General features: G+C 39.7%; 3 protein-coding genes across 4 annotated transcripts in view; 2 read left to right on the top strand and 1 right to left on the bottom strand.

The window, feature by feature from the left end:
- Positions 1–22379, top strand: part of LOC136434713 (FYVE, RhoGEF and PH domain-containing protein 2-like) — a 39873-nt gene extending 17494 nt beyond the window's left edge. The window contains exons 17-18 of the mRNA XM_066427731.1: positions 16424–16575; positions 17842–22379. Of these exons, the coding sequence (XP_066283828.1) occupies positions 16424–16575; positions 17842–17878 (189 nt within the window). The 3' untranslated portion in view covers positions 17879–22379. The remainder of the gene's footprint in view (positions 1–16423; positions 16576–17841) is intronic.
- LOC136434387 (slit homolog 2 protein-like) lies at positions 1535–6018 on the bottom strand. The gene has a single exon (XM_066427179.1). It carries the CDS (start codon positions 5973–5975, stop codon positions 2769–2771), a length of 3207 nt encoding a protein of 1068 aa, XP_066283276.1. The 5' UTR covers positions 5976–6018; the 3' UTR covers positions 1535–2768.
- A 531-nt stretch (positions 22380–22910) lies between the features above and the next one.
- LOC136434385 (galactose-3-O-sulfotransferase 2-like) lies at positions 22911–27180 on the top strand. 2 transcript variants are annotated; one of them, XM_066427176.1, is made up of 4 exons: positions 22911–23051; positions 24476–24676; positions 25163–25258; positions 25654–27180. In XM_066427176.1, the coding sequence occupies exons 1-4, from the start codon at positions 23044–23046 to the stop codon at positions 26642–26644; spliced, it is 1296 nt and encodes a 431-aa protein (XP_066283273.1). In that variant the 5' UTR covers positions 22911–23043; the 3' UTR covers positions 26645–27180. The 2 variants fall into 2 exon arrangements, with proteins under 2 accessions (XP_066283273.1, XP_066283274.1); XM_066427177.1 differs by having other exon boundaries at positions 24451–24676.
- The last annotated feature ends 492 nt before the right edge of the window (positions 27181–27672 follow it).

The raw sequence follows: 27672 nt of genomic DNA, 5'->3' as shown, positions 1-27672 counted from the left end.
AACTTCTTCAATAATGACAGAAACATATTTAAATAAACTGTTTTCAACTTGTTTATACAAAGATTGAGGTAGGTTTCCTACCGCCAAACTCCCTTGGCCTTGCTATCAAAACTCCCGGCCTGCCTGAATGATCTGTTGCATATTAGTTACACTGTTCCAAGGTGTCACTTTGGTCATGTTTTGTGACTTGCATGAGGCCATGCGATCAGTCACAAACTAAGCACATACTTGGTGTAAATTTATATCGGTACAGTACCGGTACTTCATGATCCGGTATTTTGGACCTGTACCTAATCAATTTTTACGGTACAGTAAAAATTACGCAGCACTAATACAAATGTATGTTGTTCAAAACTTTATTGAGTGTACCTCACCGGAGTATTTCCGGACAAATGTTGTTGATGATGATGATGACTGTTGTACATGTACAATATTTCTCAGGCTTCTCGCCATCGCAGTTGAGCATAGGGGGCTCCCTCGTATACACTGTGATTGTGATCCCCTATGCTCTGATTTGGTCTGTGTTTCAACCAGCATGGGGGGGGGGGCTTTTATGTTGTTTTGTAACAAAGGTGAAAGACTTTGCCTTTATTTCCCCAAATTTAGCCCTCAAATGCATGAAATTGCATTTCTGAAGGTTATAAATTCCAAAATATTCAGGGGAAGGAAGCCTCGTAGCCGTACAATACTTCTTCCTGCGCTCACTCTCAAACCTGTAGCCCTGATGCCACATGACTATGCCCATGCTGTACGTACATGCTACATGCCCCCTTACACTTGGTCCCGTTACGAGCAGGGGGAAGGAGCTTATTACTTATTACTCATTAGGAAAAGAGCAGGGGTCCTTCCCGGTGCGAGTGGATCATGTAAATCTGTCCGGATATGCAGCTTGTACTGTTCAGTACAAACCTGGTGTGTTATGCCACGAGGCGGTTTACCGGGTATACAAACAAACAAACGAAGGGACCATTATTCAGCAGGACGATGATATATAATTCAAGAATAAAGAATTTCACATCTTGCACATGTCTTGACTACATTGTACTACATGTACATGTAAGCATATAAGGCTATGCCACCATTAAATCTATTGTCTACATGTCTCTTCCCTCTTCTTACAACACATGACATGTACAAATTCACAGAGTCTTTGTTGTACAATGTTGTCAGAGGATGTCATTATATATACAAATAGTTTGTCTTTTACTGATGTTTTAGATCACATATCTAAAGTCAGGGCACTGATAAAAGAATTACGTATTCCCTGTATAACGCACAGTCTAATACAAAACGGACATCATCATGATCATACTGTTGGAGTCACAAAGTGTACAAAGTCTGACGCTCAGAGGAGCCCGGTATAATCTTCCTACTTCGATTTGCAGGGGGTGATCACTAATTCTTAATTAAGCCATATTTTAAATATGTACATGTCTTAAAATCCCATATTATATATAATAATTGATAATACTATACAAACAACTAAGACCTAATTATATCATAATACATAATTCTGCATAATACATACAATGTAATTGTTTATTGTTTGCATGCATGTGTACAATTATAAAACCATAGATAAACAGGGCAAATAAAAAACATGCAGGGGGGCCAGAGGCCTATGTGGCTTTTAGTGGGCCCCCCTCGAAACTAGACAGTAGTTATACATAATCAAAACGAAGCAAAATTAACGAAAGAACAAATGGAAATTATACCATAAATCCTAATGATACAAATGGAAAAGAAGAGGAACTAGTAAGTATATTTTGAGTTGTAAATATCATATACAACTTATAAAGACAGATCAAAATTATACAAAAATAATAATCATGTGAATTATTCTAATCAAACATCGAATGAAAAGCGGAAAGCAAGGAAAACAAACAAACCAGGAGAAGGTAATGCTTGCATGTTCAATGAAATCTATCTTTAGAAGTTTTTTAAAACAGGGTAGTGACGAGCAAGATTGTTGAATTAGACTGAGATTGTTCCATATGGTGGAGCCTCTAAACATTATTGTATGTTGTTTTTGACTAGATTTTGACTAGATTTTAGACTGCATAATACATAATTTTTCATGATACATAATCCGGCATAATACATAATCCGGCATAATACATAATCCGGAATAATACATAATCCGGCATAATACATAATCCGGCATAATACATAATCCGGCATAATACAAAATCCTGCATAATACATATTTCTCCATATTAATACATCAAAATACATAATCCTGCATCTTTGCTTTTTCAAATCATTTCTTTTTTTAAATCTTTTGTTTGGCTGGAGTAACATGACATAAAAAATATTGCTTTAACTGTCTGGGTAGACCTGAAAATGCCAACTTTGTACAACAAAGCACAAAACTCTATTGGAATTTTTTTGTGACCATTTTACCCCATAAGTTTCCGACTTTCTGCCTGACATTACGCTTGCAGCAGAAAATATAACATAGCATTTTGAAGTTTATCTCAAGATTTTGTCCCACAGTTATTTTGCGTGTGACTTTGATTGAGGAAAAACGTCTGATAGATTTGGTGAATCATGAATCGTGAGGCAGAAGGGATGTGTAGGTGTGCTGATGCTCAAGGGTTTCATTCCTCAGTTGTTGGTAACGGTTTGGGGTATCAGCACCATGGACAGCTGCCATTTTATTTGTGAGCCAAAAGTGGTGTGTAGGTGTGCTGCTGCTCAAGAGTTTCATTCCTCAGTTGTTGGTAATGGTTTGGATCATCAGCACCATGGACAGCTGCTGGGCCATTCTAGCAGTCAGCCTGTGTCTGATTATCAGCTGTCTCATCATCATTCTCATAGCTGATAACCTGTGGAACAGCTGCAGCATCTTTAACAGCTGCGATCACCTGGCTGTTTTCATAGTGGGACTGAGGATCATCTTTTCTAGTTGACTCATCATCATTCTCATAGCTGATAACCTGTGGAACAGCTGCAGCATCTTTAGCAGCTGCGATCACCTGGCTGTTTTCATACTTGTGGGACATAAAATCATCGTTTCCAGTCATTAACTCATACTCATCCAAGATAACCTGTGGACCAGCTGCAGCATCTTTAGCAGCTGCGATCACCTGGCTGTTTTCATACTTGTGGGACATAAAATCATTGTTTCCAGTCATTGACTCATACTCATCCAAGATAACCTGTGGACCAGCTGCAGCATCTTTAGCAGCTGTGGCCATCTGGCTATTCTCACATTTGCCGGGCTGTGGCGTGTCTTTTTCAGTAACTACAAACGACAGGTAATCATCTGGATCCATGATTACCTCTACAGTTTCCTCAGTATCTTTGGCTATCACGTGGCTGTTTTCATACTTGTGGGACTGAGGATCATCTTTTACTGACTCATATTCCTCCTCATCCACGACTCCCTGTGGAGAATCAGCACCATGTGCAGCTGCTGACCCATTCTGGTCATCAGACAGTGGACCTGACACATTTCCAGGGGGAGGGGAAGGAGGTATGACCTCATATTCATGTTCAATCATGCCAACCTGCTCTCTGTGGTCTGTAACGTTATCTGTATGTGATATTTGTGACAGAGGAATTACATCATGATACTCCTCTTCGTCTGGATTTGAGCCCAATTGAGAATTTTTGGACCTCTTCTTGTGCCAGATTGTGAGAATGATGATAAAAAGTAGGGCAGTGCCAAATACTGCACCACAGACAGAGCCAACAAGAACTGGCAGGGAGAAGGTGTCAGTAGACTTGGGTTGTTCAGAAGATGTAGGGGTAACAAAAGTAGGAAAGGAAACGTTGGGTGTAGTTTTTGAAGGCGTAGAGCCAACAATAGGGAGGGAGTACGTGGAATTATCTTGTGCACGGTTAGTAGAACTGCTTTCTGGTTTGTTTGAGGCACCCGTCACAGTAAGAGGTGAAGTTACTGGTGACATTGTAACAGTTGTGGGAATGTTCAATTGGACAACAATTGACAGAGTGACAGATGTAGAGCCAACAAAACTTGCTGCAATACAGTTGTACAAACCAGAGTCTTCTGCAGTAACATCTGTTATGTTGATGGCACCATTCACTTCCACAGTCACCCTCCCACTTGACTCAACAGTTGCATTCAGTCCAGATGGGAGAGTGACTGTGATGTCTGGTGTGGGGATTCCTGAAGCTTCACAGACCAAATGGAGAGTCTCCCCCTCTACCACTGTGTTATTGTCACCCCTCCCAAACCTCAGTATGGTTGGTTCTTCACAGTCTGACATTAGATCTTCAATACTGATATCTTGAAGTTTTTGCCCGTGGAAGTTTCCTGGTCCTTCACATGTGATTTGGTTTTCAAATGAATGAGACCCATTCATCATTTGCCTGAAGGGAACCATCCTACAGTCACACTGCCAGGGGTTGTTGTCAATGTTTACAGTAGAGAATGATGAGAGTTCTGCAAAGATCTCTGATTTTAGGACTGTAAGTCTATTGTGCTGAAGGTTTAACTCTCTCAGTTGTGGTGTTGACTGGAAAGTTCCAGCCTGAATGTCACTGATCTCATTATAGCGCAAGTGAAGGTACTCCAAGTTTCCCAGCCCTGTAAACATGTCAGATCTGAGGCTTGTTAACTTGTTCTGATTCAGGGACAAGCTTGTCAGTTGCGTTGTTGGATTGAAAGTTCCAGCTGGAATATCATTATCACTGATCTCATTTCTATGTATGTCAAGGTCCTGCAAGTTTCCCAGCCCTGTGAACATGTCAGATCTGAGGTTTGTTAACTTGTTCTGATACAGGTTCAACTCTCTCAGTTGCGTTGTTGAATTGAAAGTTCCAGACTGAATGTCACTGATCTCATTATTGTGGAGCCAAAGGGTCTGCAAATTTCTCAGCCCTGTAAACATGTCAAATCTGAGGTTTGTTAACTTGTTCTCATGCAGGGTTAAGCTTCTCAGTTGTGGTGTTGAATTGAAAGTTCCTGCCTGAATGTCACTGATCTCATTATTGTGTAGCTGAAGGCGATCCAAGTTTCCCAGCCCTGTGAACATGTCAGATCTGAGGTTTGTTAACTTGTTCTGAAGCAGCAACATGGTTCTCAGTTGTGGTGTTGAACTGAAAGTTCCAGCCTGAATGTCACTGATCTCATTATTGTACAAGTAAAGGAACTGTAAGTCTCCTAGCCCTGTAAACATGTCAGATCTGAGGTTTGTTAACTCGTTCTGCTGCAGGTGGAACACTCTCAGTTGTGGTGTTGAATTGAAAGTTCCAGCCTGAATGTCACTGATCTCATTACTGTCCAGCTGAAGGGTATCCAAGTTTCCCAGCCCTGTAAACATGTCAGATCTGAGGTTTGTTAAGTTGTTCTGATACAGGTACAAGGTTCTCAGTTGTGGTGTTGAACTGAAAGTTCCAGCCTGAATGTCACTGATCTCATTATTGTGTAAGTCAAGGTACAATAATTTTCCCAGCCCTATAAACATGTCAGATCTGATTGTTAACTTGTTCTGATACAGGTCCAAGATTCTCAGTTGTGGTGTTGAATTGAAAGTTCCAGCCTGAATATCACTGATCTCATTATTGTACAGCCTAAGGTCCCCCAAATTTCCCAGCCCTGTGAACATGTCAGATCTGAGGTTTGACAGGCGGTTCAATTGAAGATTCAAAGTGATCAAATCTGACAAGTTATGGAATGTTTGGCTGTTGATTGTTGCAATTTGATTGTTTTCTAGATCTAGACGTGTCAAGCTCCCATACTGTGAGAAATCAGACTGACTTAATGTTGTGATTAGATTATTTCCCAAATCTAAGTGAGTGATGCCTGTTGGCAGGTTCTGAGGAACACTGGTGAAGTTCTGGTTGGTGCAGTCAGCAGTAGAACCTGTAATGCTGCAGGCAGCTTCTGTTGATCCAAACACCTTCAGGATGATCAGAAGGGATAACAGCAGCTTTTCACCCATGCTGATCTCTGTCCTGATACAGGAATAGTTTAAATTGTTACAATCTGTACAAATCATGTACATTGTATTACATGTAACAACATGTCAATTGAGAGCATTCTTTTCTTTTTACTCGAAATTGGAACTGCAGGAGCTGACTTTGTTTCAAACTTTGAAAGAGATTCACTCAAGACGGGGTTGATGTTTAAAAGCTTAAGTGATGGTTTACAAGTCATGTACACAATCATAACAGTTACTGTGCAAACCTGGAAATAGTTTGCATAATCAAAGAGGAAAGTTTAAATAAATCCACTGTATTCCATTTAATTAAAGGACTCTCAAACACATGCATGGCATCTGTAACTGAGAATTAGATAAATATTGATATCAAGATATCAATTATACATTTTATGAATACCTAATTAGACATAAATCATTCATATGACATAAATCATTCATATGAGGGCCTCATTTACATAATGTATGAGGAAATAGCCTATTTTGCTAAGATAAGACTAATTAGGGTAGAGAAGGTGATCAACTGATATATGCAAATGAGGTCCTTATCTGCCATGTTAGCTATGAGTTGAAAGAGAAAACTCTAGCAGAGACCACTATTGACATTGCAACGTCTTATTACATTGCCCATCTTTTTTTAATGAAAAAAGCCCTAATTACCTTCGCCGAGAAGGTTATGCAGAGGGTAGCGTTTGTTTGTCTGTTTGTTTGTCTGTCTGTAGTGGACCAGAATAACTAAAGAACGCCTTGATTGATTGTTTTGATATTTGGTATGTCGATAGGTCTTGATGAGACCTGAAAACGATTAGATTTTGGGCCCCCTAGCGGCTTCTTACGGTACTGCAGCAGAACTTCCTGTTTGGATATCTCATTTCTGGACATGCTATGGAACTGATTTTTGAGTGGTACATAGATCTTTGGACAGAGAGTAAGTGGTACGAGTTTGGGCCCCTAGTGGCTTTTTTGGAACTGCAGGAGCAGGTTTTGCATCTGACTTTGAAAGGGAATAACTCAAGAAGGGCTTGATGGATGGTAATGATTTTTGGTAAGTAGATAGCTTGAGTGATGATGTACATGATTAGATACTTCTTATGCAAATCAGTTTCTAATTTGCATAATTAATGAGGAAAGTTTATACATCCGCCAAATTCCATGATAGGAAACATGTGACATATGTACCTGAGGAAGAGAGAAATATTAAACTATATGAACTATGCAAATGAAGACCTCATTTGCATAATTAATGAGAAAATACTATAACAAGATGGCCTTGATGGATGGTCATGATTTTTGGTATGTGGATAGCCTGTGTGATGCTTGGTATGATTGGACGATAATTATGCAAATCAGATTCTAATTCGCATAATTAATGAGGCAACTTTAAAAATCCGGTTTGTTCCATGATATGACTATTCAAATTGTAACTGAGGAAGAGAGGGCTGTTAAAGATAGAAAATATGCAAATGTGGGCCTAATTTGCATTCTTAATGACTACCTTGTATTATTCCACACTGGCAAATGACGACAAATTCATACATTTGATGCTTTTTTGTGGCATCGGGAAGTTATGTGAACATCGTTGAATCAAATTATGTTGATAAGGGACTCATTTGCATAATTGATGATAAATATTAGCATAACCTTCTTTGTTAAGCTCATAATTTGTTAAGCTCATACTTTGGACATGTTATATTTTAAGACAATCAACTGGTATGATTCATAATTGATGAGAAACACTCCTAATACGTCAATCATAAAGGTTAAAATCATTTGGCGAAGGTATGAGGTCATGGAACTCTAGTTCTTTATGATACCATCCAACAACTTTAAAGAGAAAATTATCCCAGCTTTGATTACACCTTTAAGTTACAGAAATAGAAGAATACTCTTTGTTCTTGCATTTGTGTTTTGAAATTAATGCAGTTATAGACTTCTACACAACATACACAATACATTTGCATGATTATAAACTTACATTTGCATGATTATAAACTTAACAAAGATATGATAGACCCATGCGTGTTGTGTAAAGAAATATCATTACTTACCAGTGACGTTTAAGCTGGAGAGAAAATTCTTGGCCTTCTCGCCAAGTGATGAAAGACTATTTACTTCAATCTTCTTCTAAGAATCGTTGGGTCTGTAGTGTAAGACATTATGATAGGTTTGTGTTCTGGGTATATAGGTGTTACTTTATTGTAACAGCTTTGATGTAAAGCCCAACAATATACCTGTACTTGCACCTTTGTTTTTAAATGACTTACATGTATAATGAAGGATATAACATAGTTGGTATTATTGGCTTTTAGATGTAACCCCTTTGCTACTCCCTGTCATACAAAAGTCATGTTATTCTATTCAGGTGTTCCTGACAAGGAAATGAGAAGAAAAAAAAACATTAATTGGCTTGATTTTGTCATATTGCCTTAAGTTTAGATTTTCAGTCATTGCAGAGGCAACAGTGGTTGACAAGTACACATTATTTGTCTCTTAAAAGTGTTAATTTACAGCAGTTATGTCAAAAACTTAAATTTATGTACGAAATAAATCCACAATATACAATCCCAAAGTGGGTTGTTGTACAGTTGCACAATTCATTCTCACTGGATGATAAGCTTTCTTTACAAGCAGATAAGTCCCAAACATAAGACAGAGATGAAGACTTACCCAGAGACCGTGTCCTGAAGAAATCTTGATGTGTGCACCTGGTCGGAAGAGTTATAAGACAGTCAAGGAAGTCACAACTATGACAGTGGTACCTGGCACGGCAAACCCTGCGTGTAACTGCGCAGCTTGCTTCACCTTGAAAAAAAATGCCATTTGCATCGGATATGAGGAGACATATGTTAACCCTTCTGTTTCTCATCTTCGCTGATCTTCAGTTCTTCCACTGAGGCGGGACATTATTGTTTTCTTTTCTGTTTACATGGGCCAGACTCTGAGTGGTATGTACATTTGTTGGGAACACCTTAAAGTCACTGTCATGATGTTGACAGTAGTGGAAATAGCTCAAAAATAGATATTACTTGTAATACTTTATTTATCGTAGGGAGAAGATTTGATTCCTTAAAGTCGAGACGAAGCCTGCAGTGTGGTATTTTCTCGAACACTCACCGGTAGTTTTCCTGCAAAAATGTAATCTTAGAGCTCAAAGAATGGTCGGCCGGCCCTTATATGATTGTAGCTTCCTGAAAATAGTACTGTAACAGTTGCAGTAACAACTACAACAAGAGTTCCGCGACCTCATATCTCCATGAACTATTCTGTTTATGCAAATGACTTACACATTTACATAATATATGCTTGGTCATGAACACCTTTAACCAACTTACACATGTCGCAATATTGACAGACCTATCATCTACCATTTAGATGAATTGTGGGGCTTTTGCATCAATTATGCAAATTATGTATCTATTTGCATAATTGTTATCTCTTGATGTTCAACTTACCATAAACTACATAATAATGTTACATGTATTTGAGTCATATTATGGAAAACACTGCAAATATAGATTTTACTCATTGATTATGCAAATTAAGTCCCAATTAGCATAATTTGCACTTCATTAAGATTATCTCCTCACTCATTCTGTGGAGCCCCCGGGGAAAAACACACTCCAGAAAGCTGACTTTCCAGAGGGCTCTATCCAGAGACACCGGAATTCACATGGAGGACCTGGTGGATAGGCTGGAGTGTTCGGCAGTTATGCATTGACTTAGCCAAATCAACCCCCAGCCCAACCTTCGCACGTCTATGAGCCTTTGCCGAGCTCCTGTCAACTTAACACAATTTGGCACCTGGGTTAAACGTGTGCCATTCATTTTAAGTTTGCATTTTCACCAAATAATGAACGCCAACTCGACCCGTTATTGTTTACATTCCACGTTTATTTACTTGAACAAATGAATGAATGAAATTATGCTTTCTGTAATTTTGTTGACTAAGCCTTTGTTATAGTTTTGTTCACAAAGTGACGTGAACAGACTCTTTTGATAAGTAACTGTTGTACAAGAAAGTTTATCAAAGTTTTCTTGACAATACTCATGTTACTAGAGAATTGATGTCATTTTATATGAATGGGCCGATCCTTTGAAGACACTAATGCTGGACGAAATGTAACGTTGATAATTGGGCCAGGCGAAATTGTAAAGACTTTGAACTATGAAATGAACACACAAAGCATGGTTTAACAAGTAGGAAACAAATTCTTTACTCTTGTTTTATCAGGAGGTATGCGGCCTTAAATATTGTGCAACAAGTCCAGTTTCTATGCTGTTCTTTTAGGAGTTAGGTTGCCCACTTAAACATCGTATGATCAAGGATAAAGCGAAACTACTAGTTTTCTTTTGTATTGTATTGGTCTTTTTTTGCCCCTCTCTATAATCTTGTCATGTTGATGGTCCGTGTCATTTCAGACAGAAGTACGCACGTAAAATTAGCCATCCCCGTTAGCGTTACAAGTTAGCTCAACGTCGCAGGACTTTGAATTCGCTCGTAAATGGGATTCGTAGTCAAGGACCCCGGATCCAGACAGTGTGTGGAAATGTTTTCTTTCTTTATGGAAAATACCATGCAATGTATCAGTAACTAAGCATGGATCTTGAACCAAATTCGTTGCAAGCATGCAAGGACACGAATATGGAAGGTCGACACCACAATTCAAGCATGCAAGCATGGCAATGCAAGCATGACCATGCAAGCATGGCCAGGCAAGCATGACCATGCAAGGTCGACACCACAATTCAAGCATGCAGGCATGGCCATTGGCTGTTGATTGCATAAAATTAGGCAAAAACGCCAGAAGGCAAAAACTCCAGAAGGGCGTCGGATCAAGGACATTATATAGGACACACCACCCAAAACAGCGATCCTTTGCTACAGTAGCAAATGCTCCATTAAAATACATGTATTGTTCAGTATCGACTTCATTCAGAAGTTTTCACAGACGACACGGACGTGGAAAGTGACGCCGCTCGGCACAAAAATATGTGAATTTTCATGAATACCGTATTTTCTCGATTAAAGTGCGCATCCCAATTAAAGTATGCACCCCTGATTTGGGGTTACTTCCAGACAAATTTGCAGAACTGAAACGTAAAGTGAAAAACCCCAAATAAAGTACGCACCCCTTCTCCACTGATCTTGAACAAATTTTGAACAGGATAAATTCAAATTTATGGTGTTCCTCCTTTTATCTCCAGGTCATTTTTCTTATATCAAGGACTTCTACATAATGCCATTCCTTAGATTCATAAAAGATTCTCTTGTTTACTCTGCCAGCATCTTCTCTGCAAACTTGAGGATTACCTACGACAAGTTACAAACTTTGCAAATTGGCAGGTATTGAGCCATGTATTGCTTCACCGCAGCTGGGTTCCTGGTTTGATTAAGCAAGGGTTTGAGGTCCTTTTCTAATTTGTCCGGGCAATAACCTCAAATAAAGTACGCACCCTGACTTTAGCAATGACTTGTGGTGCCTTTTGAATTTTGAAATGTTTCAAAAGTGCGTACTTTATTCGAGGCAATACGGTATTAGCAAAATTATAAAGGAAATAAGGAAAAAATGTCGTAAATGTGGAAACCAGTATAATAGAGATGAGCTAGCTGTTAATTGGTTTGAATGCTTGTTTGACATTTGGTAATCATTTTAGATAGAATCTTGCCACATAGCAGGCATAGCTGTTATGAACTTCTATTTCACTTAATTACCATGATAGTACTGATGAATGTGCTTACCCGGTGCAATGGCCTAATTGGTAGAGTGTCCGCCTTGCATACGGTAGGTCGTGAGTTCGAACCCCGGCCGGGTCATACCAAAGACTCTAAAAATGGTACATACTTCTTTCTCTGCTTAGCACTCAGCATTTTGGGAAAGAGTATGGAAGTTAAACACACACATCACTACCAGCGGACCAGCCCCCTGCTGTAGTGACTTGCACTTGTGTGGCCCAAGGGCTACGAAAGGGAGATGGGCGCCCCCCTACGCATCTTCGATGCATGGGACCACTTTAACTTTTTTTTTAACTGATGAATCAATGGTGCTTTTTCAAATTGTATGTTTTATTGCGTGCTATGTACATGATTACATTCAAGTTGATAGCTTTTATAATGAACTTGTTGTATATTTTTTAAGAAAGTACAAGTTGTAAGCCAAGACCAGCTTTTTTAAAAGCACTTATATATTATATTACTGTGCCGCAACTTCAAGATTGCTTTCCCAAATCTGCTTTTCTCTATTAAAACACTTCCTTCCCAAAATGACCATTTTTCTTATAGACTCAACAGCCATTGAGTGACTTTCTTTGGTAGATTTTACTTCAATAACAGGAGAAATTAAACATTTCACACTCATAAACCTAGGAAAAACGCCAGCTTTTTTCAAAAGAACTACCGGTAGTCTTGTTTGATGGCATACCTTGTGCAGGCAGACCTTGGCTGGGAAACACAAGTCGACCACGTCGTCATTAGTCAGGTTTGAATAGAAAACTATTCCTGCTCCGTCGGCTACGCCGCCTCAAATTTTCTCGAGAAGATCTGCTGACTTGTTACAAGACCATGGTCAGACCGGCTTGCGAGTACGCCGTCCCTGCTTGGCATCCGGGTCTTACAAGGAAACAACAGGTGAGGGTCGAGACCATACAGAAAAGGGCTTGCCGGACAATACTTGGACCCGCATATTCATCCTACACCGAGGCATGCCAAGTCCTCGATCTACCTACTTTAGATAGCCGACACCGCCAGCTGTGCTTTAACTAATTGCCAAACGCCTGCTACATTCAGAGACTTTTAGAGACTGGCTACCTTCATACCGCGGTGACATCAGTGGTAGATCAACTCGGTCATCACAACTTCTCGACACAATTAAAACCCGAACGGACAGGTACAAAAGAAGCCCCATCCCATACATGACCCGAATGAACTTAGAAACACAAAAGCGGCCAGGTGGCTATCCATAAGAGCCGCAAGTGAAAAATCGTACAACGCTGGAAACAATTTGAACATCGATGCTCGGCGATCATAGCTTATTTTAGTTGCGACTTACCTGCGATCATCGTGAGATGTATGTGCCGTGGCTTAACAAAACATTTGAGTGGATATCATAGTTAGCTTTGTTTTGTGGTGAGCTGAGTATATAGAAAACCTTCTGAAATGACGATTTTACGGATCAAAACCTACTGTTGCAACTTTGTCCTTATATCTAGCGTTGGCTAGACTGCTCAAAGATCCACAGTATGGAGACAAAAACAGCACACTCGGACCCGCAGGTAACTTTGGTAGTGCCGTTGTTCTATATTTTGTATATTCAGCCAGTTATCATCTAACACGGCGCCCGCGCGTGACGTAGCGGTTATCGAACGTTCCGTGAAAACGAAGAATAGACTAAAATCATCTTACCGTGGTTCGCCAAGGCGGTCTGTTGCTGAAGACGTAAGCCTTTTTACAGTACGTAACATTAGGAGAGCCGATGTTGAAATGTCTTGCCGCAGTCTGTAAGTTGTCTTTATATAGTCTCAACGGATTGTGTCGTCGTGAAGAGATCATGTCATTGTTTACATGCAAACAATGACAGAGCACTTGACAACGGATGAGTAATGGCTTGTGTATAGAGAGCGTATCCTTGTTTACAATGATACAGGAGAACATAGCGGTTGGAGGAAAATGGAGTAGGTAACGGCACTTAATGTTAACGGTGGGAACAAACATTACTGTCTCAAATATTAGTGATCAAATATTTGCGATGATGAAAATTTAGCTGTTGACTAGTGACCGCTAAATCAGCTAAAATTAAGTTACAGTTAACAAATCAAAAATTAACAAAGCAGGTGGAGGAGGCACTAATGTACAGTCAGTGTCTGTGTTTACATAGAGTAGGCGAGAATGTTGGGGCAAGTACAGGCGCATACTAAATAAGTCAAAATTCAATGGCCCCAGTGTCGCACAGCTTTAAGACTAGAATGACATAGTCACATATTCTTGGAAGAGAGGAAGTGTAACGTTAAACTGGGGCCGGATGTACAGCCAGTGCCATGAGAACAGAGTGACACATAAAGATTGATGGTGTATTTCAAATTTACTTATGGGTGAAAATGGCATTGGAACACAGAGACAGGATCGTGTGTATTTTCATTGTATCGAACAAATCACATTTCTACATCATACAACAAAACTCATTGACAATGTGTTTGCCAAGACCACACCAACTATATAGATTTTTTTAGTTCTCAGATTTAAGGAAATCGATTTACATGTATGTCATACTTTTAGCCGTCGGGCGATCTGACCCGCGGTCGGGCCGGTAACTCCGTGTTGTATTCTATATTTAATTAATATTTTATGTCATGCCTGGGCCTGATACAGGTGTTCTGGACCGTGTGATAACTATCCGTATCACATGTAGGGTTCTGAAGTTGCATCACACGGGCTTCCATAGAATATTTCGAATGCATTTCGAGCGCGCCGGTTGCGCCGCCGTCGTGAAACGGTGGGAACAAACATTACTGTCTCAAATATTAGTGATCAAATATTTGCGATGATGAAAATTTAGCTGTTGACTAGTGACCGCTAAATCAGCTAAAATTAAGTTACAGTTAACAAATCAAAAATTAACAAAGCAGGTGGAGGTGGCACTAATGTACAGTCAGCGTCTGTGTTTACATAGAGTAGGCGAGAATGTTGGGGCAAGTACAGGCGCATACTAAATAAGTCAAAATTCAATGGCCCCTGTGTCGCACAGCTTTAAGACTAGAATGACATAGTCACATATTCTTGGAAGAGAGGAAGTGTAACGTTAAACTGGGGCCGGATGTACAGCCAGTGCCATGAGAACAGAGTGACACATAAAAATTGATGGTGTATTTCAAATTTACTTGGATGAAAATGGCATTGGAACACAGAGACAGGATCGTGTTTATTTTCATTGTATCGAACAAATCACATTTCTACATCATACAACAATATACTCATTGACAATGTGTTTGCCAAGACCACACCAACTATATAGATTTTTTTAGTTCTCAGATTTAAGGAAATTGATTTACATGTATGTCATACTTTTAGCCGTCGTGCGATCTGACCCGCGGTCAGGCCGGTAACTCGGTGTTGTATTCTATATTAATATTTTATATCATGCCTGGGCCTGATACAGGTGTTCTGGACCGTGTGATAACTATCCGTATCACATAGGGTTCGGAAGTTGCATCACACGGGCTTCCATGGAATATTTCAAATGCATTTCGAGCGCGCCAGTTGCGCCGCCGTCGTGAATTCGAATACCGGATTCGGAGGTTAGAATCAATGTTGTTGCAGTTTTGTGTTCGAGGACACAAAACTCCCTCAACTTCTGGCGCATTTCGCATTAAAATGTGTGTTTTCTCGGGTGGGTATGGCCAAGGTATGACATAAATAAAATACAACAGGTTGTATTCCGCATCACTCTCGGTCCCAGCCCGACCGCGGGTCGGCCCGCGGTCGGGCCGGTACCTCGGGTGATACGGAATACCCCGTGTTGTATTTTGTACATATGTCATACCTGGGCCGCAAAAACGTTCACTACAGGTGTTCCGTACCAGGCGTTATCACACAGGGTTCTACATTTATTGCATGGGCTTCTATAGAATATACATGAACTTCAAGGTGGAATATTTACTTCATATATCTATGTCATACCTGATACTTCAAGTTAGTCTTACTATGACGTCGGCGTGGCGTAACTGTTAGAGCCTTGAACTCTGACTCACCATGCCCCGATGTTGTGCCCTTGGGAAAGGCACTTTACAGGATCTTCCCTGGCGGTGGAGTGACGCCCACTGAGCCTCTTCAGCTAATCTGTCGAACAGTGTGCCAAAAATGTGCCAACATCTAGCACATTTTTCACTGAGAACTGTTAAATTCTTTTTATGTCATACCTTAAATTTACTTCTATATTTATGTCATACTTTCGGGTTAGGCAAAATGTTTGCCTGTCATGAGCGACAAGATTCTGTCAAATGAGGGAATTACGGGCACTGGCTAGAACACTGAACGAGACAATATACAACCTAACAAGACTGTACAATGTAATTCGTTCCTGCAACTGATTATTTGTGCTGTAGAATTAGATGTAACAAGACTGACATTTGAAAGATCATGCTCTCTGTATTGAAACACCTCTGTTTCTGTTCTCTGCCAGTATCTTAACATTCAGTGTTAGAATCAATGTTGTCTCTTTTTGTTGGTATTATCATAATTTTACCTGCCATTGACTTCGTTTTATACAATATGGTCACCACCAGATAATTGCTGTGGCAGAAAACGGCATCAATGTGGCACTGCTCCAACTAATTGGTCCAAGGCTTTGCTTGGTTGGCAGTTTAGGGAGAGAAATTTGGACTGCCATACAAAGTAATTGGTGTGAAATCATTGTGCCAATTGGCATCAAAGCATGAAAACTTAACGTATCAGTACAGCAGTGACCAGGAGTTTACTAGGGATTATTTCTGCTACTTACTGTTTGTCCATTTCCGTACCTCAGGATGTGAAGGCAGAATTCACCCTCCCGTTGCCGGGTTACTACATATCTGAGCCAGACCCGCTGGAGACGACGGACAGGGAGCACGTCTTCACGCTCAGCCAGGCCAAGCAGGTCTACATGCTGGCTGCTGACGACGCGGAGAAGAAAAACAGGTAAAGTCACTCTCAGAATCTTCTCAGAGACCCACATACATGTCATGTACAAATATTCACATATGCCACATGTAAATGTCTACATGCTGGCTGCTGACGATGCGGAGAAGAAAAACAGGTAAAGTCTCTCTCAGAATCTTCCCAGAGACCTACATACATGTCATGTACAAATATTCACATATGCCACATGTAAATGTCTACATGCTGGACGCTGACGACGCGGAGAAGAAAAACAGGTAAAATCACCAACAAAATTTTCCAGGGATCTTTCATTTCAGAATACATTGTATGTTTTGAGGGAAACCTATGACCACTTCAAAATTCAATGTTCTAGGCCTTGGCACTTCTCAAAAGTTATCAATCAATAGAATTCAACATTGAATCGGATGTACTTTGATTAGACTGGGGAAAATTGTGGTAGAATTTTTATTGCTTTTAGCTTCCTATACAGCTTTATGTAAACAGCATTTGCAGTTGTGCTTGGTAGTTTTCTGTGCTGCTCTTCCAGATTCGACGCGGAGAAGAAAAACTGTTAAAGTCACTCTCAGAATCTTCTCAGAGAACCACAGACTAGTCATGTACGAATATTCACATATGCCACAATGTCATGTAAATGTACAGAGATTCTTAAATATTGTAATTGAATTCCTTGAACATTAGGAAATGTACAGTAGATTCCCTAAAAATGTAATACACATGTAGCTGCAATGTTAAGAATTAATGCTGTTAAAAGATTTGTAATTTGACAGTTTTTACCAAGATGTAAGTTACTGTTACTGTATTTAGTCATTATGAATACATGTACTAAATTTTCGTTCAAAAATGTGACCTTGCATTTTGTCAAATACATAATGTGTCCCTGTGGTGCAGTGGTCTGTGCTTCTGTTACTAGCCACATCTGGTTCAAATTACTTGGACCAGAAGGCCCGGGTTCAAGCCCCGGGTAGGACACCTCTGGACAAGAGGCGCATTGAGTCATACCAAAGACTTTATAAAAAGATGGTACATACTTCTGAAACAGTATGGAAGTTAAACACACTCCACTGCCAGTGGACTAGCCCCCTGCTGCAGTGATTGCACCACAGTGTGGCCCAGGGCTGTGACACGGGGATGGGCACCGCCCTATACACCTTATGGTGTGGGAGGACTTTAACTTTAACTAACTCATCAGGGAGTATGAAAAAAAGCCAGCAAGACGAGTTGTACCTTCTGGAGTGTTGACTTCATAATGTATTGATCACTGATAGTTTCTTCCTTCCTCCCCAGGTGGATGGAGGTGTTGGACAGGTGTGCAAAGGTGTGAGGTTGGGCGGAGTCTTGCCAAGAAGGGAAGGGGGGGGGGCACCTTGCCAAGAACAAGTTTTGTGCAATGCTTCGGGAGACAGCAGGTCGTGGTTGAAGAGGCTGGGAAATTGCAGGCAATCTTCCTTTGATTTTAAGTTCAAGTTTTACATTCTGCAAGTCTTAGAGATGAGAAATGAGTACTCCAGAATTTTCAGTAGTTATGATTTGCAAAAGAAAACGTGTAAATTTTTAGAGTTTGATTTCAACATTGTGCAAGAGCAAAAATGATTTCAGAGATTTCAATAGTTATGCCAGTGAAGATTTGCCAAAAACATTTTTTTCAAATTTTAAAAGTTTGATTTCAGCATTCTGCAATGGCAGAATAGGCCCCAGAGATTCCAGTAGGTAATCCAGTGAAGATTTGTCAGATTTAAAAAATGTGCAAATTTTTAAAATGTACTTAAAATTGTGCAGTACAAGAAAGGTGGGAAGTAACAAACAAGTGGTGCAATTGTTGTACTGTGTTACAACACAATATGTGGTGCCATCTCTTCTAAAAAAAAAAGAACAATTTAAGCCTTCAAAAAGTACAAACCTGCTAAGAACGAAAATGACAGTAGAGTTAGCAAAAAAAGTGAGGAAAATTAAGAAATGGAATGAGGAAAAAGTTGAAGAATGTAAGCCACAATGTCTGACTGCACTCAAGTGGGTAAACGAGCTTCCCTTAAAGAAATTGTCTCCTTGCACATGTCAATGTAAACTGAGAGGAGTGGTAGGGGGCCTTGAAGGAAGCAATATTCAATGTTATGACAATTTTGCTCCCTAATGATTGCAGTTTGTTGCCATTGACAACATAATGAGATGTAAATAACTTCCGTGTTGTATACAATAATGAATAATGTCCATACAAGAATTTCAAAGTATCTCTAGCTGCTGCTTGTACAATGTTGCCAACGTTTAGGATAAGTTTAAGGATATGAAATTGTAGTTAATGCTCAGTGGTTGCTTAAAAGCTGATGGTGTTTCGGCTGTCTGTGAAATGATGTTGTAGCATTGATTATACTGATTCCAATTGACTGAGAGTCTGGTATTTGAAACAAACATCAAATTTTGTAGAATGTATGAAGCCAATTTCAAAATACTCAGAGCCAAACCTATAGATTACAAACATTTCATCAGTAAAAGCCACAAATGTAACCCAGAAAATCTTTTTTCTCAATATTGCATTGCCATTGTCAAATGTACGGAAACAGACAAAATTAGGTAATGCAATATACTTTCCTCTTGTATTTTTTTGTTGTTGTTTCTTACAGAAAAATTTAATCTATTCCACACTCAACAGATAGACCAATGCCATATCACACCAGAGATGCCTTCTAATTTTCATGTTCGATCAAATCAAAGTTTCTGACTGAGTCTCGAGGTGAGACAGAACATTACAACAGGAAACTAAGGGCAGAATATTCTATGTATCAATGAAGGTATATATACTATAATTATACATAATAATGTCATGCAGTCTCTGAAAATATCTATGCTTGATATGTACTGTATTATACATATTGATATACAGATATTTCTATTGAATGTATACTGTATATATACATCTTATACAGCCTCTTGAAATGCATTTGCTGATGACGGAGTAAAAAATTCTCAGGGCTCTGTTTTCGTTTTATTCTTACCCCCATTCTTCATTTTGAAAAAGGCAGTTCCTTTTCTGGAATATTTGGTTTCTTTCAACTGATATAATCTATTTGTTGCCATTCCTTCCAATAAATGTAATTTCATTTGATTATGTTATGACTTATGTTGATCATAATTTGGTCATTAAATGTTATTAAGAAGACATTACCTAGTGTGTAATAAATTTTGAATTAATGTTGAGGAAAAAATAGGAAAACAACCCGTAACCTTTACCAAATTATTCCTTTATATGCCGTGTTCATCAAATCTTTATCCATTGACAGGTTCAAAACTTGCACAAGGTAATGAAATTTAAAATCATGTGACTAAGTCTTGAACACTTAGGGATAAAGGTAGCATAATTATACAATGTTACTGTTTATGAAACTACATGTAGTTGTGCTTTGTCCTCAAACTTTTAAGACTCCAGGGCAATTTTATTTACTAGAAACCTTTGCAAAACAAATTATATACTACTCTGTATCTGTAATGTGACTATATGACACATGTACATGTATTGTACATATGTCAAAATGGCATATTTTATCATGATTAAAAGAATCAACAAACATGCATGCATTTATCAATAGTACTCAATGACATGTCATTTATGCAAGACTTTGATAGTCATATTCCTTTGAGATTATACATATTGTACAAACACCAAAAATGTTTCAGAATTATGAAAAATAGCTTTTTACATTTGATTTACATTGAATTTCTTTTATAATGTAAATAGAATATCATTTGTAGTTCAATGAGCACAGGAGGCTGTATGTATGATATTACAATTTTTATTGAAAAAATGGCTTCTTGGTACAACTTTTATGCAGTTATACTTGGTTGATTGATTTATCATGACATGTACCTTATCTTTACTCATACACACATTAGTAGTTGAATAGATTTCCGTAACATACACTGTATATTAGGGATATCATACTGTATATGGAAAATCTGAACATTTTTTGCACACTGAGATAAAATTTGTATACAATAGGACAGCATAGCCATTTTTGTCAATTCAGATTCTGGTTCCAAAAAGGTTCAATGAAAATTTTACAGGAAATTTGACTCTGAGTGTTTCTACAGCAAAACTGTACTACGCACATTGCATTATTGCAGATCACATGTCATTGTTATGCTTTGATTATGTGCAAAGCTTTGTTGTATATTATTCTATGCATTTGACTATGCACGCACGGTGCAATGTGCCATCCTTTACTGTACAGTCATCTAGCTGTAAGGGTATATGAACATTATGAAATGCATTAAATCATTGCTTTAACATTCTTTAACACTGCACTCAAATAGTCCAGTAACCAGCAATATCGCTACCATGTTTGAAGCAAAATTTATCAGACTAGCAAGTGTAGGGGTGACCCGGTGTGCTTGGCCAAAAACGCGAGCCCTGGCAAAGCTGCATTGCACTACCACCAGCTATTTGAAAAAGCATCATGCTTCACCTCAATTGAGGATGACTGCCTTATTACCTTTGTGATCATCTGTATCTCGCTTACTCTTCAGTCCTGCCTTCTTTTCCTTGTGAGGTTTCAAAAACAAAGCATTTAGCAAATGTGACCGGTTTGTTGTATACTGGAATATCAGGTGGTATTATGTACTATCAGGATAGTTTTACATTTATATCTAAACTCATCTAAATCAAATGCATAGTTAAGCCTATGTTCTCACTCCATCCAAGCTAGATCTGTATATTAGAAAGGTGCTTTTATAACCATAGAGCCAAGCTTATTTTTTCTCATTGTTGCAAGAGAATGTCATGTACATGCAAATAGGAAATTGTATAGTTGCTGCAAAATTGCTGCATTGTAGATGCAATAATTATAGACTCAGACCTGGTTCTGAAGATGCTGGGATGTACGAAAAAATGTGTCAGTCTCATTGTGCATAACTGTTCCTTCTTCAGTACTTGGCTTGTACATTTCTGTAATGCGAGGGAAGCAGGGTTTTCACTTTTGGATCAGGACAATGCAAATATCTGCAGGGTCTTGTAATCTCCAAGCAGATGTTGGGAGGGAGGATGCAATTGTCAGGGGTTGAATACAAAAATATAATTGTAATTTTATAACTTTATTGCAATGGCCGAAAACTAATTGTAAAGTCCTTAATTAATGAAATATTTCTTTAGTAACTAATTGAGATTTTTGATCTGTGGTCTTACTGTCAGCAAAATGCAGTCATCAAGCAAATGTTACAATCTTTCCTTCTCACATCTGCTTAGAGATCACCAGCTGGTTGCGTATCCAAAGTTACAAAACGTACCACTGGGTAAATAACTGAAATACAAAAGTATGTTCCCGCTGGAATGTATTTACAGCAAAATCTCCCGTTTTTTCCTCATCGTCAGTTTACATTTGCATGCACTCTACCCCGTTGTCCAGCCTAACCATTTGTTTACACTTTGTAAATGTTAATCACTAGAGGAGTGCGTCTACATGTATACACAGATGAACATGCACATGTAGCAACGTTATCTAGATCTGTATAGCCGGTATAACCGCCCTTCTGCGTAACACACGTTAAACAAAGGTTATACCAAACTCTTGGGTTAAACAACTTGAAGGTATTTACGAAAATACATGATCAGGAGAACATAATTATTATTGGTGAAATAAACCATTCCATGCTGCAGTTAATAAGCCATATTTGCTTGGGGAAGACGTATTTGCCAAATGACATGTGAATCACAGATTGTATATTCCATGTTCTACATGTACGTTAGTTGTTTGTACTTGGAGTGTGGAAAATTCCACGCGATTGTGTCTCTACATCTTACATGGCAACGTACAGCAATAAAGACATCCTGAACTTCCCGTTGGTTCTCGTGTGTTTGTATTTCTTTTCACAGTTGGCATCGATTAAATTTCTTCCGTGCACAGGCATCGACATGTAGGATCAAACCTCCTTGGTAGGATCGAATGGTTGGTAGAAATTATATCTTAACTTCGATGAAGGTTAGACATCCAGGTAATGAGATACGCAAGGTAATAGTTACCCAAGCAACTGGACAGATTAAGGAAACCATCAACCGTTTACAAAATCTATCCAGTTCCTTGAGTAACTCTAACATTGCCTGTACCTTAAAGTGTTTGTAGTGACGAATTTTCAAAACCAATTTCTTATCCAGGAATCGTTTGAAGCCTTCTTTTTCCTGTTTATCTAACGCAGACATGTTGTGTCACTGATATCGTAGTGTCCACACAAGGAGGTTATAGTTCGATTCCCTATAACCTGCTTGGTCCACCAAACTCCTCTCACTAGTGCCTGTATAGTATAACACACTGTCATTACAAAGGCAACTGAGGCTGCAGTTCGTTTACTAACCGCTAGACAGCATTGTTCGACGTAGTCTGAACCCGACTAACCGGTTATGTTCGCGACAGGGTTTGCAGCCATTGTTTGGCACCTAATCCTTGCTACCTTTCCAAAATAGCAACAGAATCACAACAAGTTCCCCTGGGATGAATTTTCAATGAAATGAAAAGGTATGTCTGTCCATTTTTGGGCGTCAAATTGTGAAAAAGGTATCCTATGCTATTTGCCGTGTTGAAGGTTATTAACTGCAACAACTTTGATATTGTCCACAGTATACTTCACCAAGTCAACATAACATAACCACACTGTTTCAGTTGTTTACCTGTTTTAACAATGTGCGTACTAGATCCCCCAAACCCACCATAATGTGTTGACGTGTCGGTCTGTATTAAGGATAAATGTGTCCTACTAAAGTTAGCTGTTGTGTTCTGTTGTAGTTTGAATCACAGCTGACCTTTGACTTCAATGCGCCATCTTGAGCATTCTTGTTTTGTCTGTTATTATCTAACGTTACAGCTGTGTGAATTCAAAACATGTTCATCGACATTCGTCATCAAAGAAAGCACCGATGAAAAGAATGGCCTTTATATGATCGACGTCGGCAGACAAAATCTTTGTCAGGAGACTTGAAACACCTTGAGTGATCGTGTTGAGTTGACAGTCGTTGACATTCACATGTAAACACTAAGGCAGGTCAGATTTGGAAACTTTAATAAGAGAGTAGTAAGTGGAATACTCATTTCCATATGCCCGGTGATGTTAATTCATAAAGGGTAAAATGAGATAAACTATCATAGATTTGTCGAGGTTTTGTAATAGTCATGATTTCTTTCTACACTGCACGAAATGGCCTCGTATCCCGGCGTATACGTACAGGGATTCCTCCGGAAATATTCCATATCCCGGTGCGGATTTAGCGTATCCGTTATAACTAACGGATACGCTAAATCCGCACCATGATATGGAATATTTACGGAGGAATCCCTGTACGTATACGCCGGGATACGAGGCCATTTCGTGCAGTGCTAGCATGTCTAGCAGGTGACCTTAATCCACGATCAACAAAAATTTGTATTTCAAAATGATAGCCTACATTCATACATTCATACATTTAGATTTTTGTCATCATGTTCATGTAGGAAATTCGAAAACTCCCTCAATATTCAAAAGATTATGTGACGTTATTTCTTGAAGCCATATCCAGCTTCAATTCCAATTTTCGGTTTAATAGTTAGAAAATCCAGATTTTTGTTTTTGACTAAGTCACTAGCACTGACGAAAGAAGGTCGACGCTGTCTGAAACGTCTGACCGTTTCCAAATTGTATTGTTACTTGAGTAACTTTAACCTTGCGTATCTTGATATCTTATGCCTAACCTTCATCGAAGATTTATTCATTTATTTGTTTGACTGTTCAGCCAGGGCTGCCCATCTAGCCTGTTGCAAAGGGCTAGTCCTTCTCCCAAAGAAAGACAAGCTTAAGACATCACAATTCAATATTGACATGGACAACTATAGCAATATTCTAAGTATATGTACATAAAATACTTCTGTATATAAATGATTTAAGATAACGTCTATCGACGAATCTCCAGTTTGTTCCGCATGGATGAGAAGAAGCTGATGTCACTGGTCATCGTGTTGGCCGCGATGACGTCAGTCGTGACGTACCTCAACCTCTCCGAGAACAGCGGCGTCACGCATCACGTGATCGATCTGGAGGTGGACCATCTTGAGCTGGACAAACCAATGTACATGGACGATGGCATACCGCTAAACCCAGCCGTTGTCCAGAGGTACGTGTCTGGTTTTCATTGGCTAACACTGGCCAATGAGGCGGCATCATTTCTGTGATGTATATCCGTAATAAGATAGGACAGTCGAGAAGGACGGTTTGTGATTCGACTTAATATAAACGACGACATGTGATTGGATTAGAATAGCAAGGCGTAGCGCGTGATGTCATTGGATGAGGCAAAGCGAGGAGAACATGTTAATGTGATGCGTTTCGATTGGCTAACGCTGGTCATCGGGCAGCAGCACTTCTGTGACGTCTATCCGTATTAGGTGAGGACAGTCGAGGAGAATGGTTTGTGATTGGACGTAAACGGTGATATGTCATTGGGTGAGAGTGTTCAATGGCACATGATTGGATGCCATTGGACTCGTGATATCATTGGACGAAGCAAAACTTGGTATAATGCTAGTTAACAACAGAGCATATTCATCCTGGAAATGATACAAAACGACAATGTTTCCATTATGTTTTCTTTCCCTCACAGGGACTTGGGCCACTATCTGTGTATCCTCCATACAAACGTTGTTTACATCTACGCACCTGGAGCCGACTCCGAGATTCTACACTGTATCCTGACCAGGTTAGCGTTTTTACATATCAGACTACTGAAATACGCACGAAAAATGCTGAATGCGCGACATGAAAGTAGTTAGAGCAGCAAACAGTTACCAGATAACGTCAAAGACTCTAAAAAGAAATGAATTATTGTGTTTTCTTGTCTAACCGTGATCCTGAACACAGTCATTGAAAGGTGATTACCTCAATACTTATGGTAAAGTTACTCATTGACAAGCAACATGATAAATTATCCAGTTGCTTGTGTGACTTTTGTATTAAGTATCTCATTACTTGGATGTCTAAGCTTCATCGACGTCCATGTATTATGATTGTTTTTCTGAAATTCGAGTAGGTTCATTGCATTATATATTGCCTACAACGCCAATATTTTGTTTCTCTTCTCAACACTCCCTCCAGGTTCGGTTACTTGAAGGACCTTTTCATCACCATCCCGGTTAACAAGAGAAGTTCCGCAAAAGATCGCGGCTACCATGACGTCAGATCTACGCAGTACCTCCGTCCTTCGGGCGTGACGTCACCGCTTCGCGTGTACCGAGAGGAGACGATCAACGTGTTCTCCCAACCCGCCCGCTACGACAGGGAAATCATGACAGAGATGTTCCCTGAAAATGCTCGCTACATCACAATGTTGAGACTTCCCATTCATAGGTTTGCGGCAGACTTTGTCTCCTCCCGATTGGACAAACATTTCAACACAACGGCGAAGGCAGAGTCGCCGAAAATGTACCTAGACAACCCCGAGTACTGGGAGTCACAAAAGACGACGTCCTACTGCACTAGAAACTGTATGTCTGCCGTTCTTGGGTTCCCATTGGACGAGACCATGGACATGCGGGACTTTCAGGCAACACTGGACGCCATCACACAGCTGGACTCTGACTTCGCTTTGGTTCTAATCTACGAGTACTTAGACCAGTCCTTGGTGCTGCTGAAGAGGCACATGTGTTGGGGCGTCACGGATATTATGCATTACGTTGCAACGACATCACTTCCCAAGAAAGAGACTCTAGCACGTTTATCAACCGAAGAGCACATTCGTAACTTCAGACGAGTGAACTCCGTCGACTACTTAGTGTACGACTATTTCAACCAGACGCTCTGGAGGAGGATCAAGGCAGAAGGGCCTGACTTCCACAAGGAGGTAGAAAACTTCCGTAACGTACAGAGCCAAGTGGCGAAGTACTGCCGGACGGCCGTGGACAACTGGACCTCGGCAAACGAAACCGTCATAGCGGGTACTACGTGGAACGAGAAGTTTGACTTCACCAGAAAAATGTGCTACACGTTTGGCCGCGAGAAACGCGAGTGGGGCAGCCTGCTCAAGGAACGTTACTTTACCTCCAAACGCCGGCCATATAAGATTTCCTTGCCGAAGTTAAAAGTCTAGAAGGTCTTCTAGGTGTGGTGAAGGCCTGACGGGCCACCCACGACGTCTATCGCCAGAACAGTGTTTAAAGTCGTGTTCGCGTATTTAAGGTTAATATCTCACATATAGGTTGATTCAGTAGTATCCAAAGACATATCTTATGCAACGACTGTTACTCCGATGCAACGTTGATCAAAGAGAACAAAAGAGATTCGGCAGTTATGATAGGTTTAAATAGCAGGCTAATTGCCGTATACGCAGGACGTTCTGAATACGTGCTCTGCGGCACTCGCAACTCTTGAAATGAGAATACGAGAGAGTTTCTATTGAAACGTTACATGGTAAATTTTTGTAACCGAATCCGCCACCGGAACAAATTATGGCATATCATACGACAAGAGTCTGCAAGTTGTCGTTGAGCCGAGTTGTACATGTATCATAGGCTATGGATAATAATGACTAATTTACAGTGGTTAAGGTCAACAGGGCTGTGCAATCTGAATAAACGAAAAAATCAATAAACTGATTGATCGATTCGATTAATTGATTGAAATGATTATGTGATTGATTGTTTCATTGATTAATCACAAGTGGGGTCGTGTGGCGTAACGGCAGGGTTTTCAGCCCATGCTAGAACCCAAGGGTCCCGGGTTCGAATCCCCTGAAGACACCGATCTTGTGCCCTTGGGAAAGGCACTTCAAACAATTTTCCTCACTCTGGCCAAGTGTAAAAACGGCTAGAATAGTCACATGCTATATTGTTATCAATTGTCTGTCCGTCCTTTCATGTACTTGAAATTAGCCTACAGGCAAGAACTTGCAATAAACTTAATTATGTGTGTGAATCATAACATCAGAAATAGCTGCCTGTTTCCCACTGTTGCAGTTCCAATAAAATCCAAATTCCAAGTGATAAATACGCGTTATTTTATGACACCTTCCGTACGTGGTGTCATTTTGAATTCTACTATGAACACCTGCCTTTGGGAAGTTACTTCTGTGACGAGTCACTATTTTTCCAAGAGATTTTATTGAAAATCGTCTACCTC

Source organism: Branchiostoma lanceolatum, chromosome 5 (genome assembly GCF_035083965.1).
Source record: "Branchiostoma lanceolatum isolate klBraLanc5 chromosome 5, klBraLanc5.hap2, whole genome shotgun sequence".
In the NCBI taxonomy this organism is placed as follows: Eukaryota; Metazoa; Chordata; class Leptocardii; order Amphioxiformes; family Branchiostomatidae; genus Branchiostoma; species Branchiostoma lanceolatum.
The sequence above is the reverse complement of the archived record's forward strand: the minus strand, read 5'-3'. Positions and strand labels throughout refer to the sequence as shown.

What these genes read in the sequence shown, in the direction of transcription:
- LOC136434385 (XM_066427176.1), top strand. An exon ending in AACCCAGCCGTTGTCCAGAG is followed by an intron (nt 24,677 to 25,162) that starts GTACGTGTCTGG and finishes TTTCCCTCACAG; the next exon opens with GGACTTGGGCCACTATCTGT. An exon ending in CTACACTGTATCCTGACCAG is followed by an intron (nt 25,259 to 25,653) that starts GTTAGCGTTTTT and finishes CACTCCCTCCAG; the next exon opens with GTTCGGTTACTTGAAGGACC.
- LOC136434387 (XM_066427179.1), bottom strand. Translation starts at nt 5,975, where the DNA reads ATGTACATGATTTGTACAGATTGTAACAATTTAAACTATTCCTGTATC.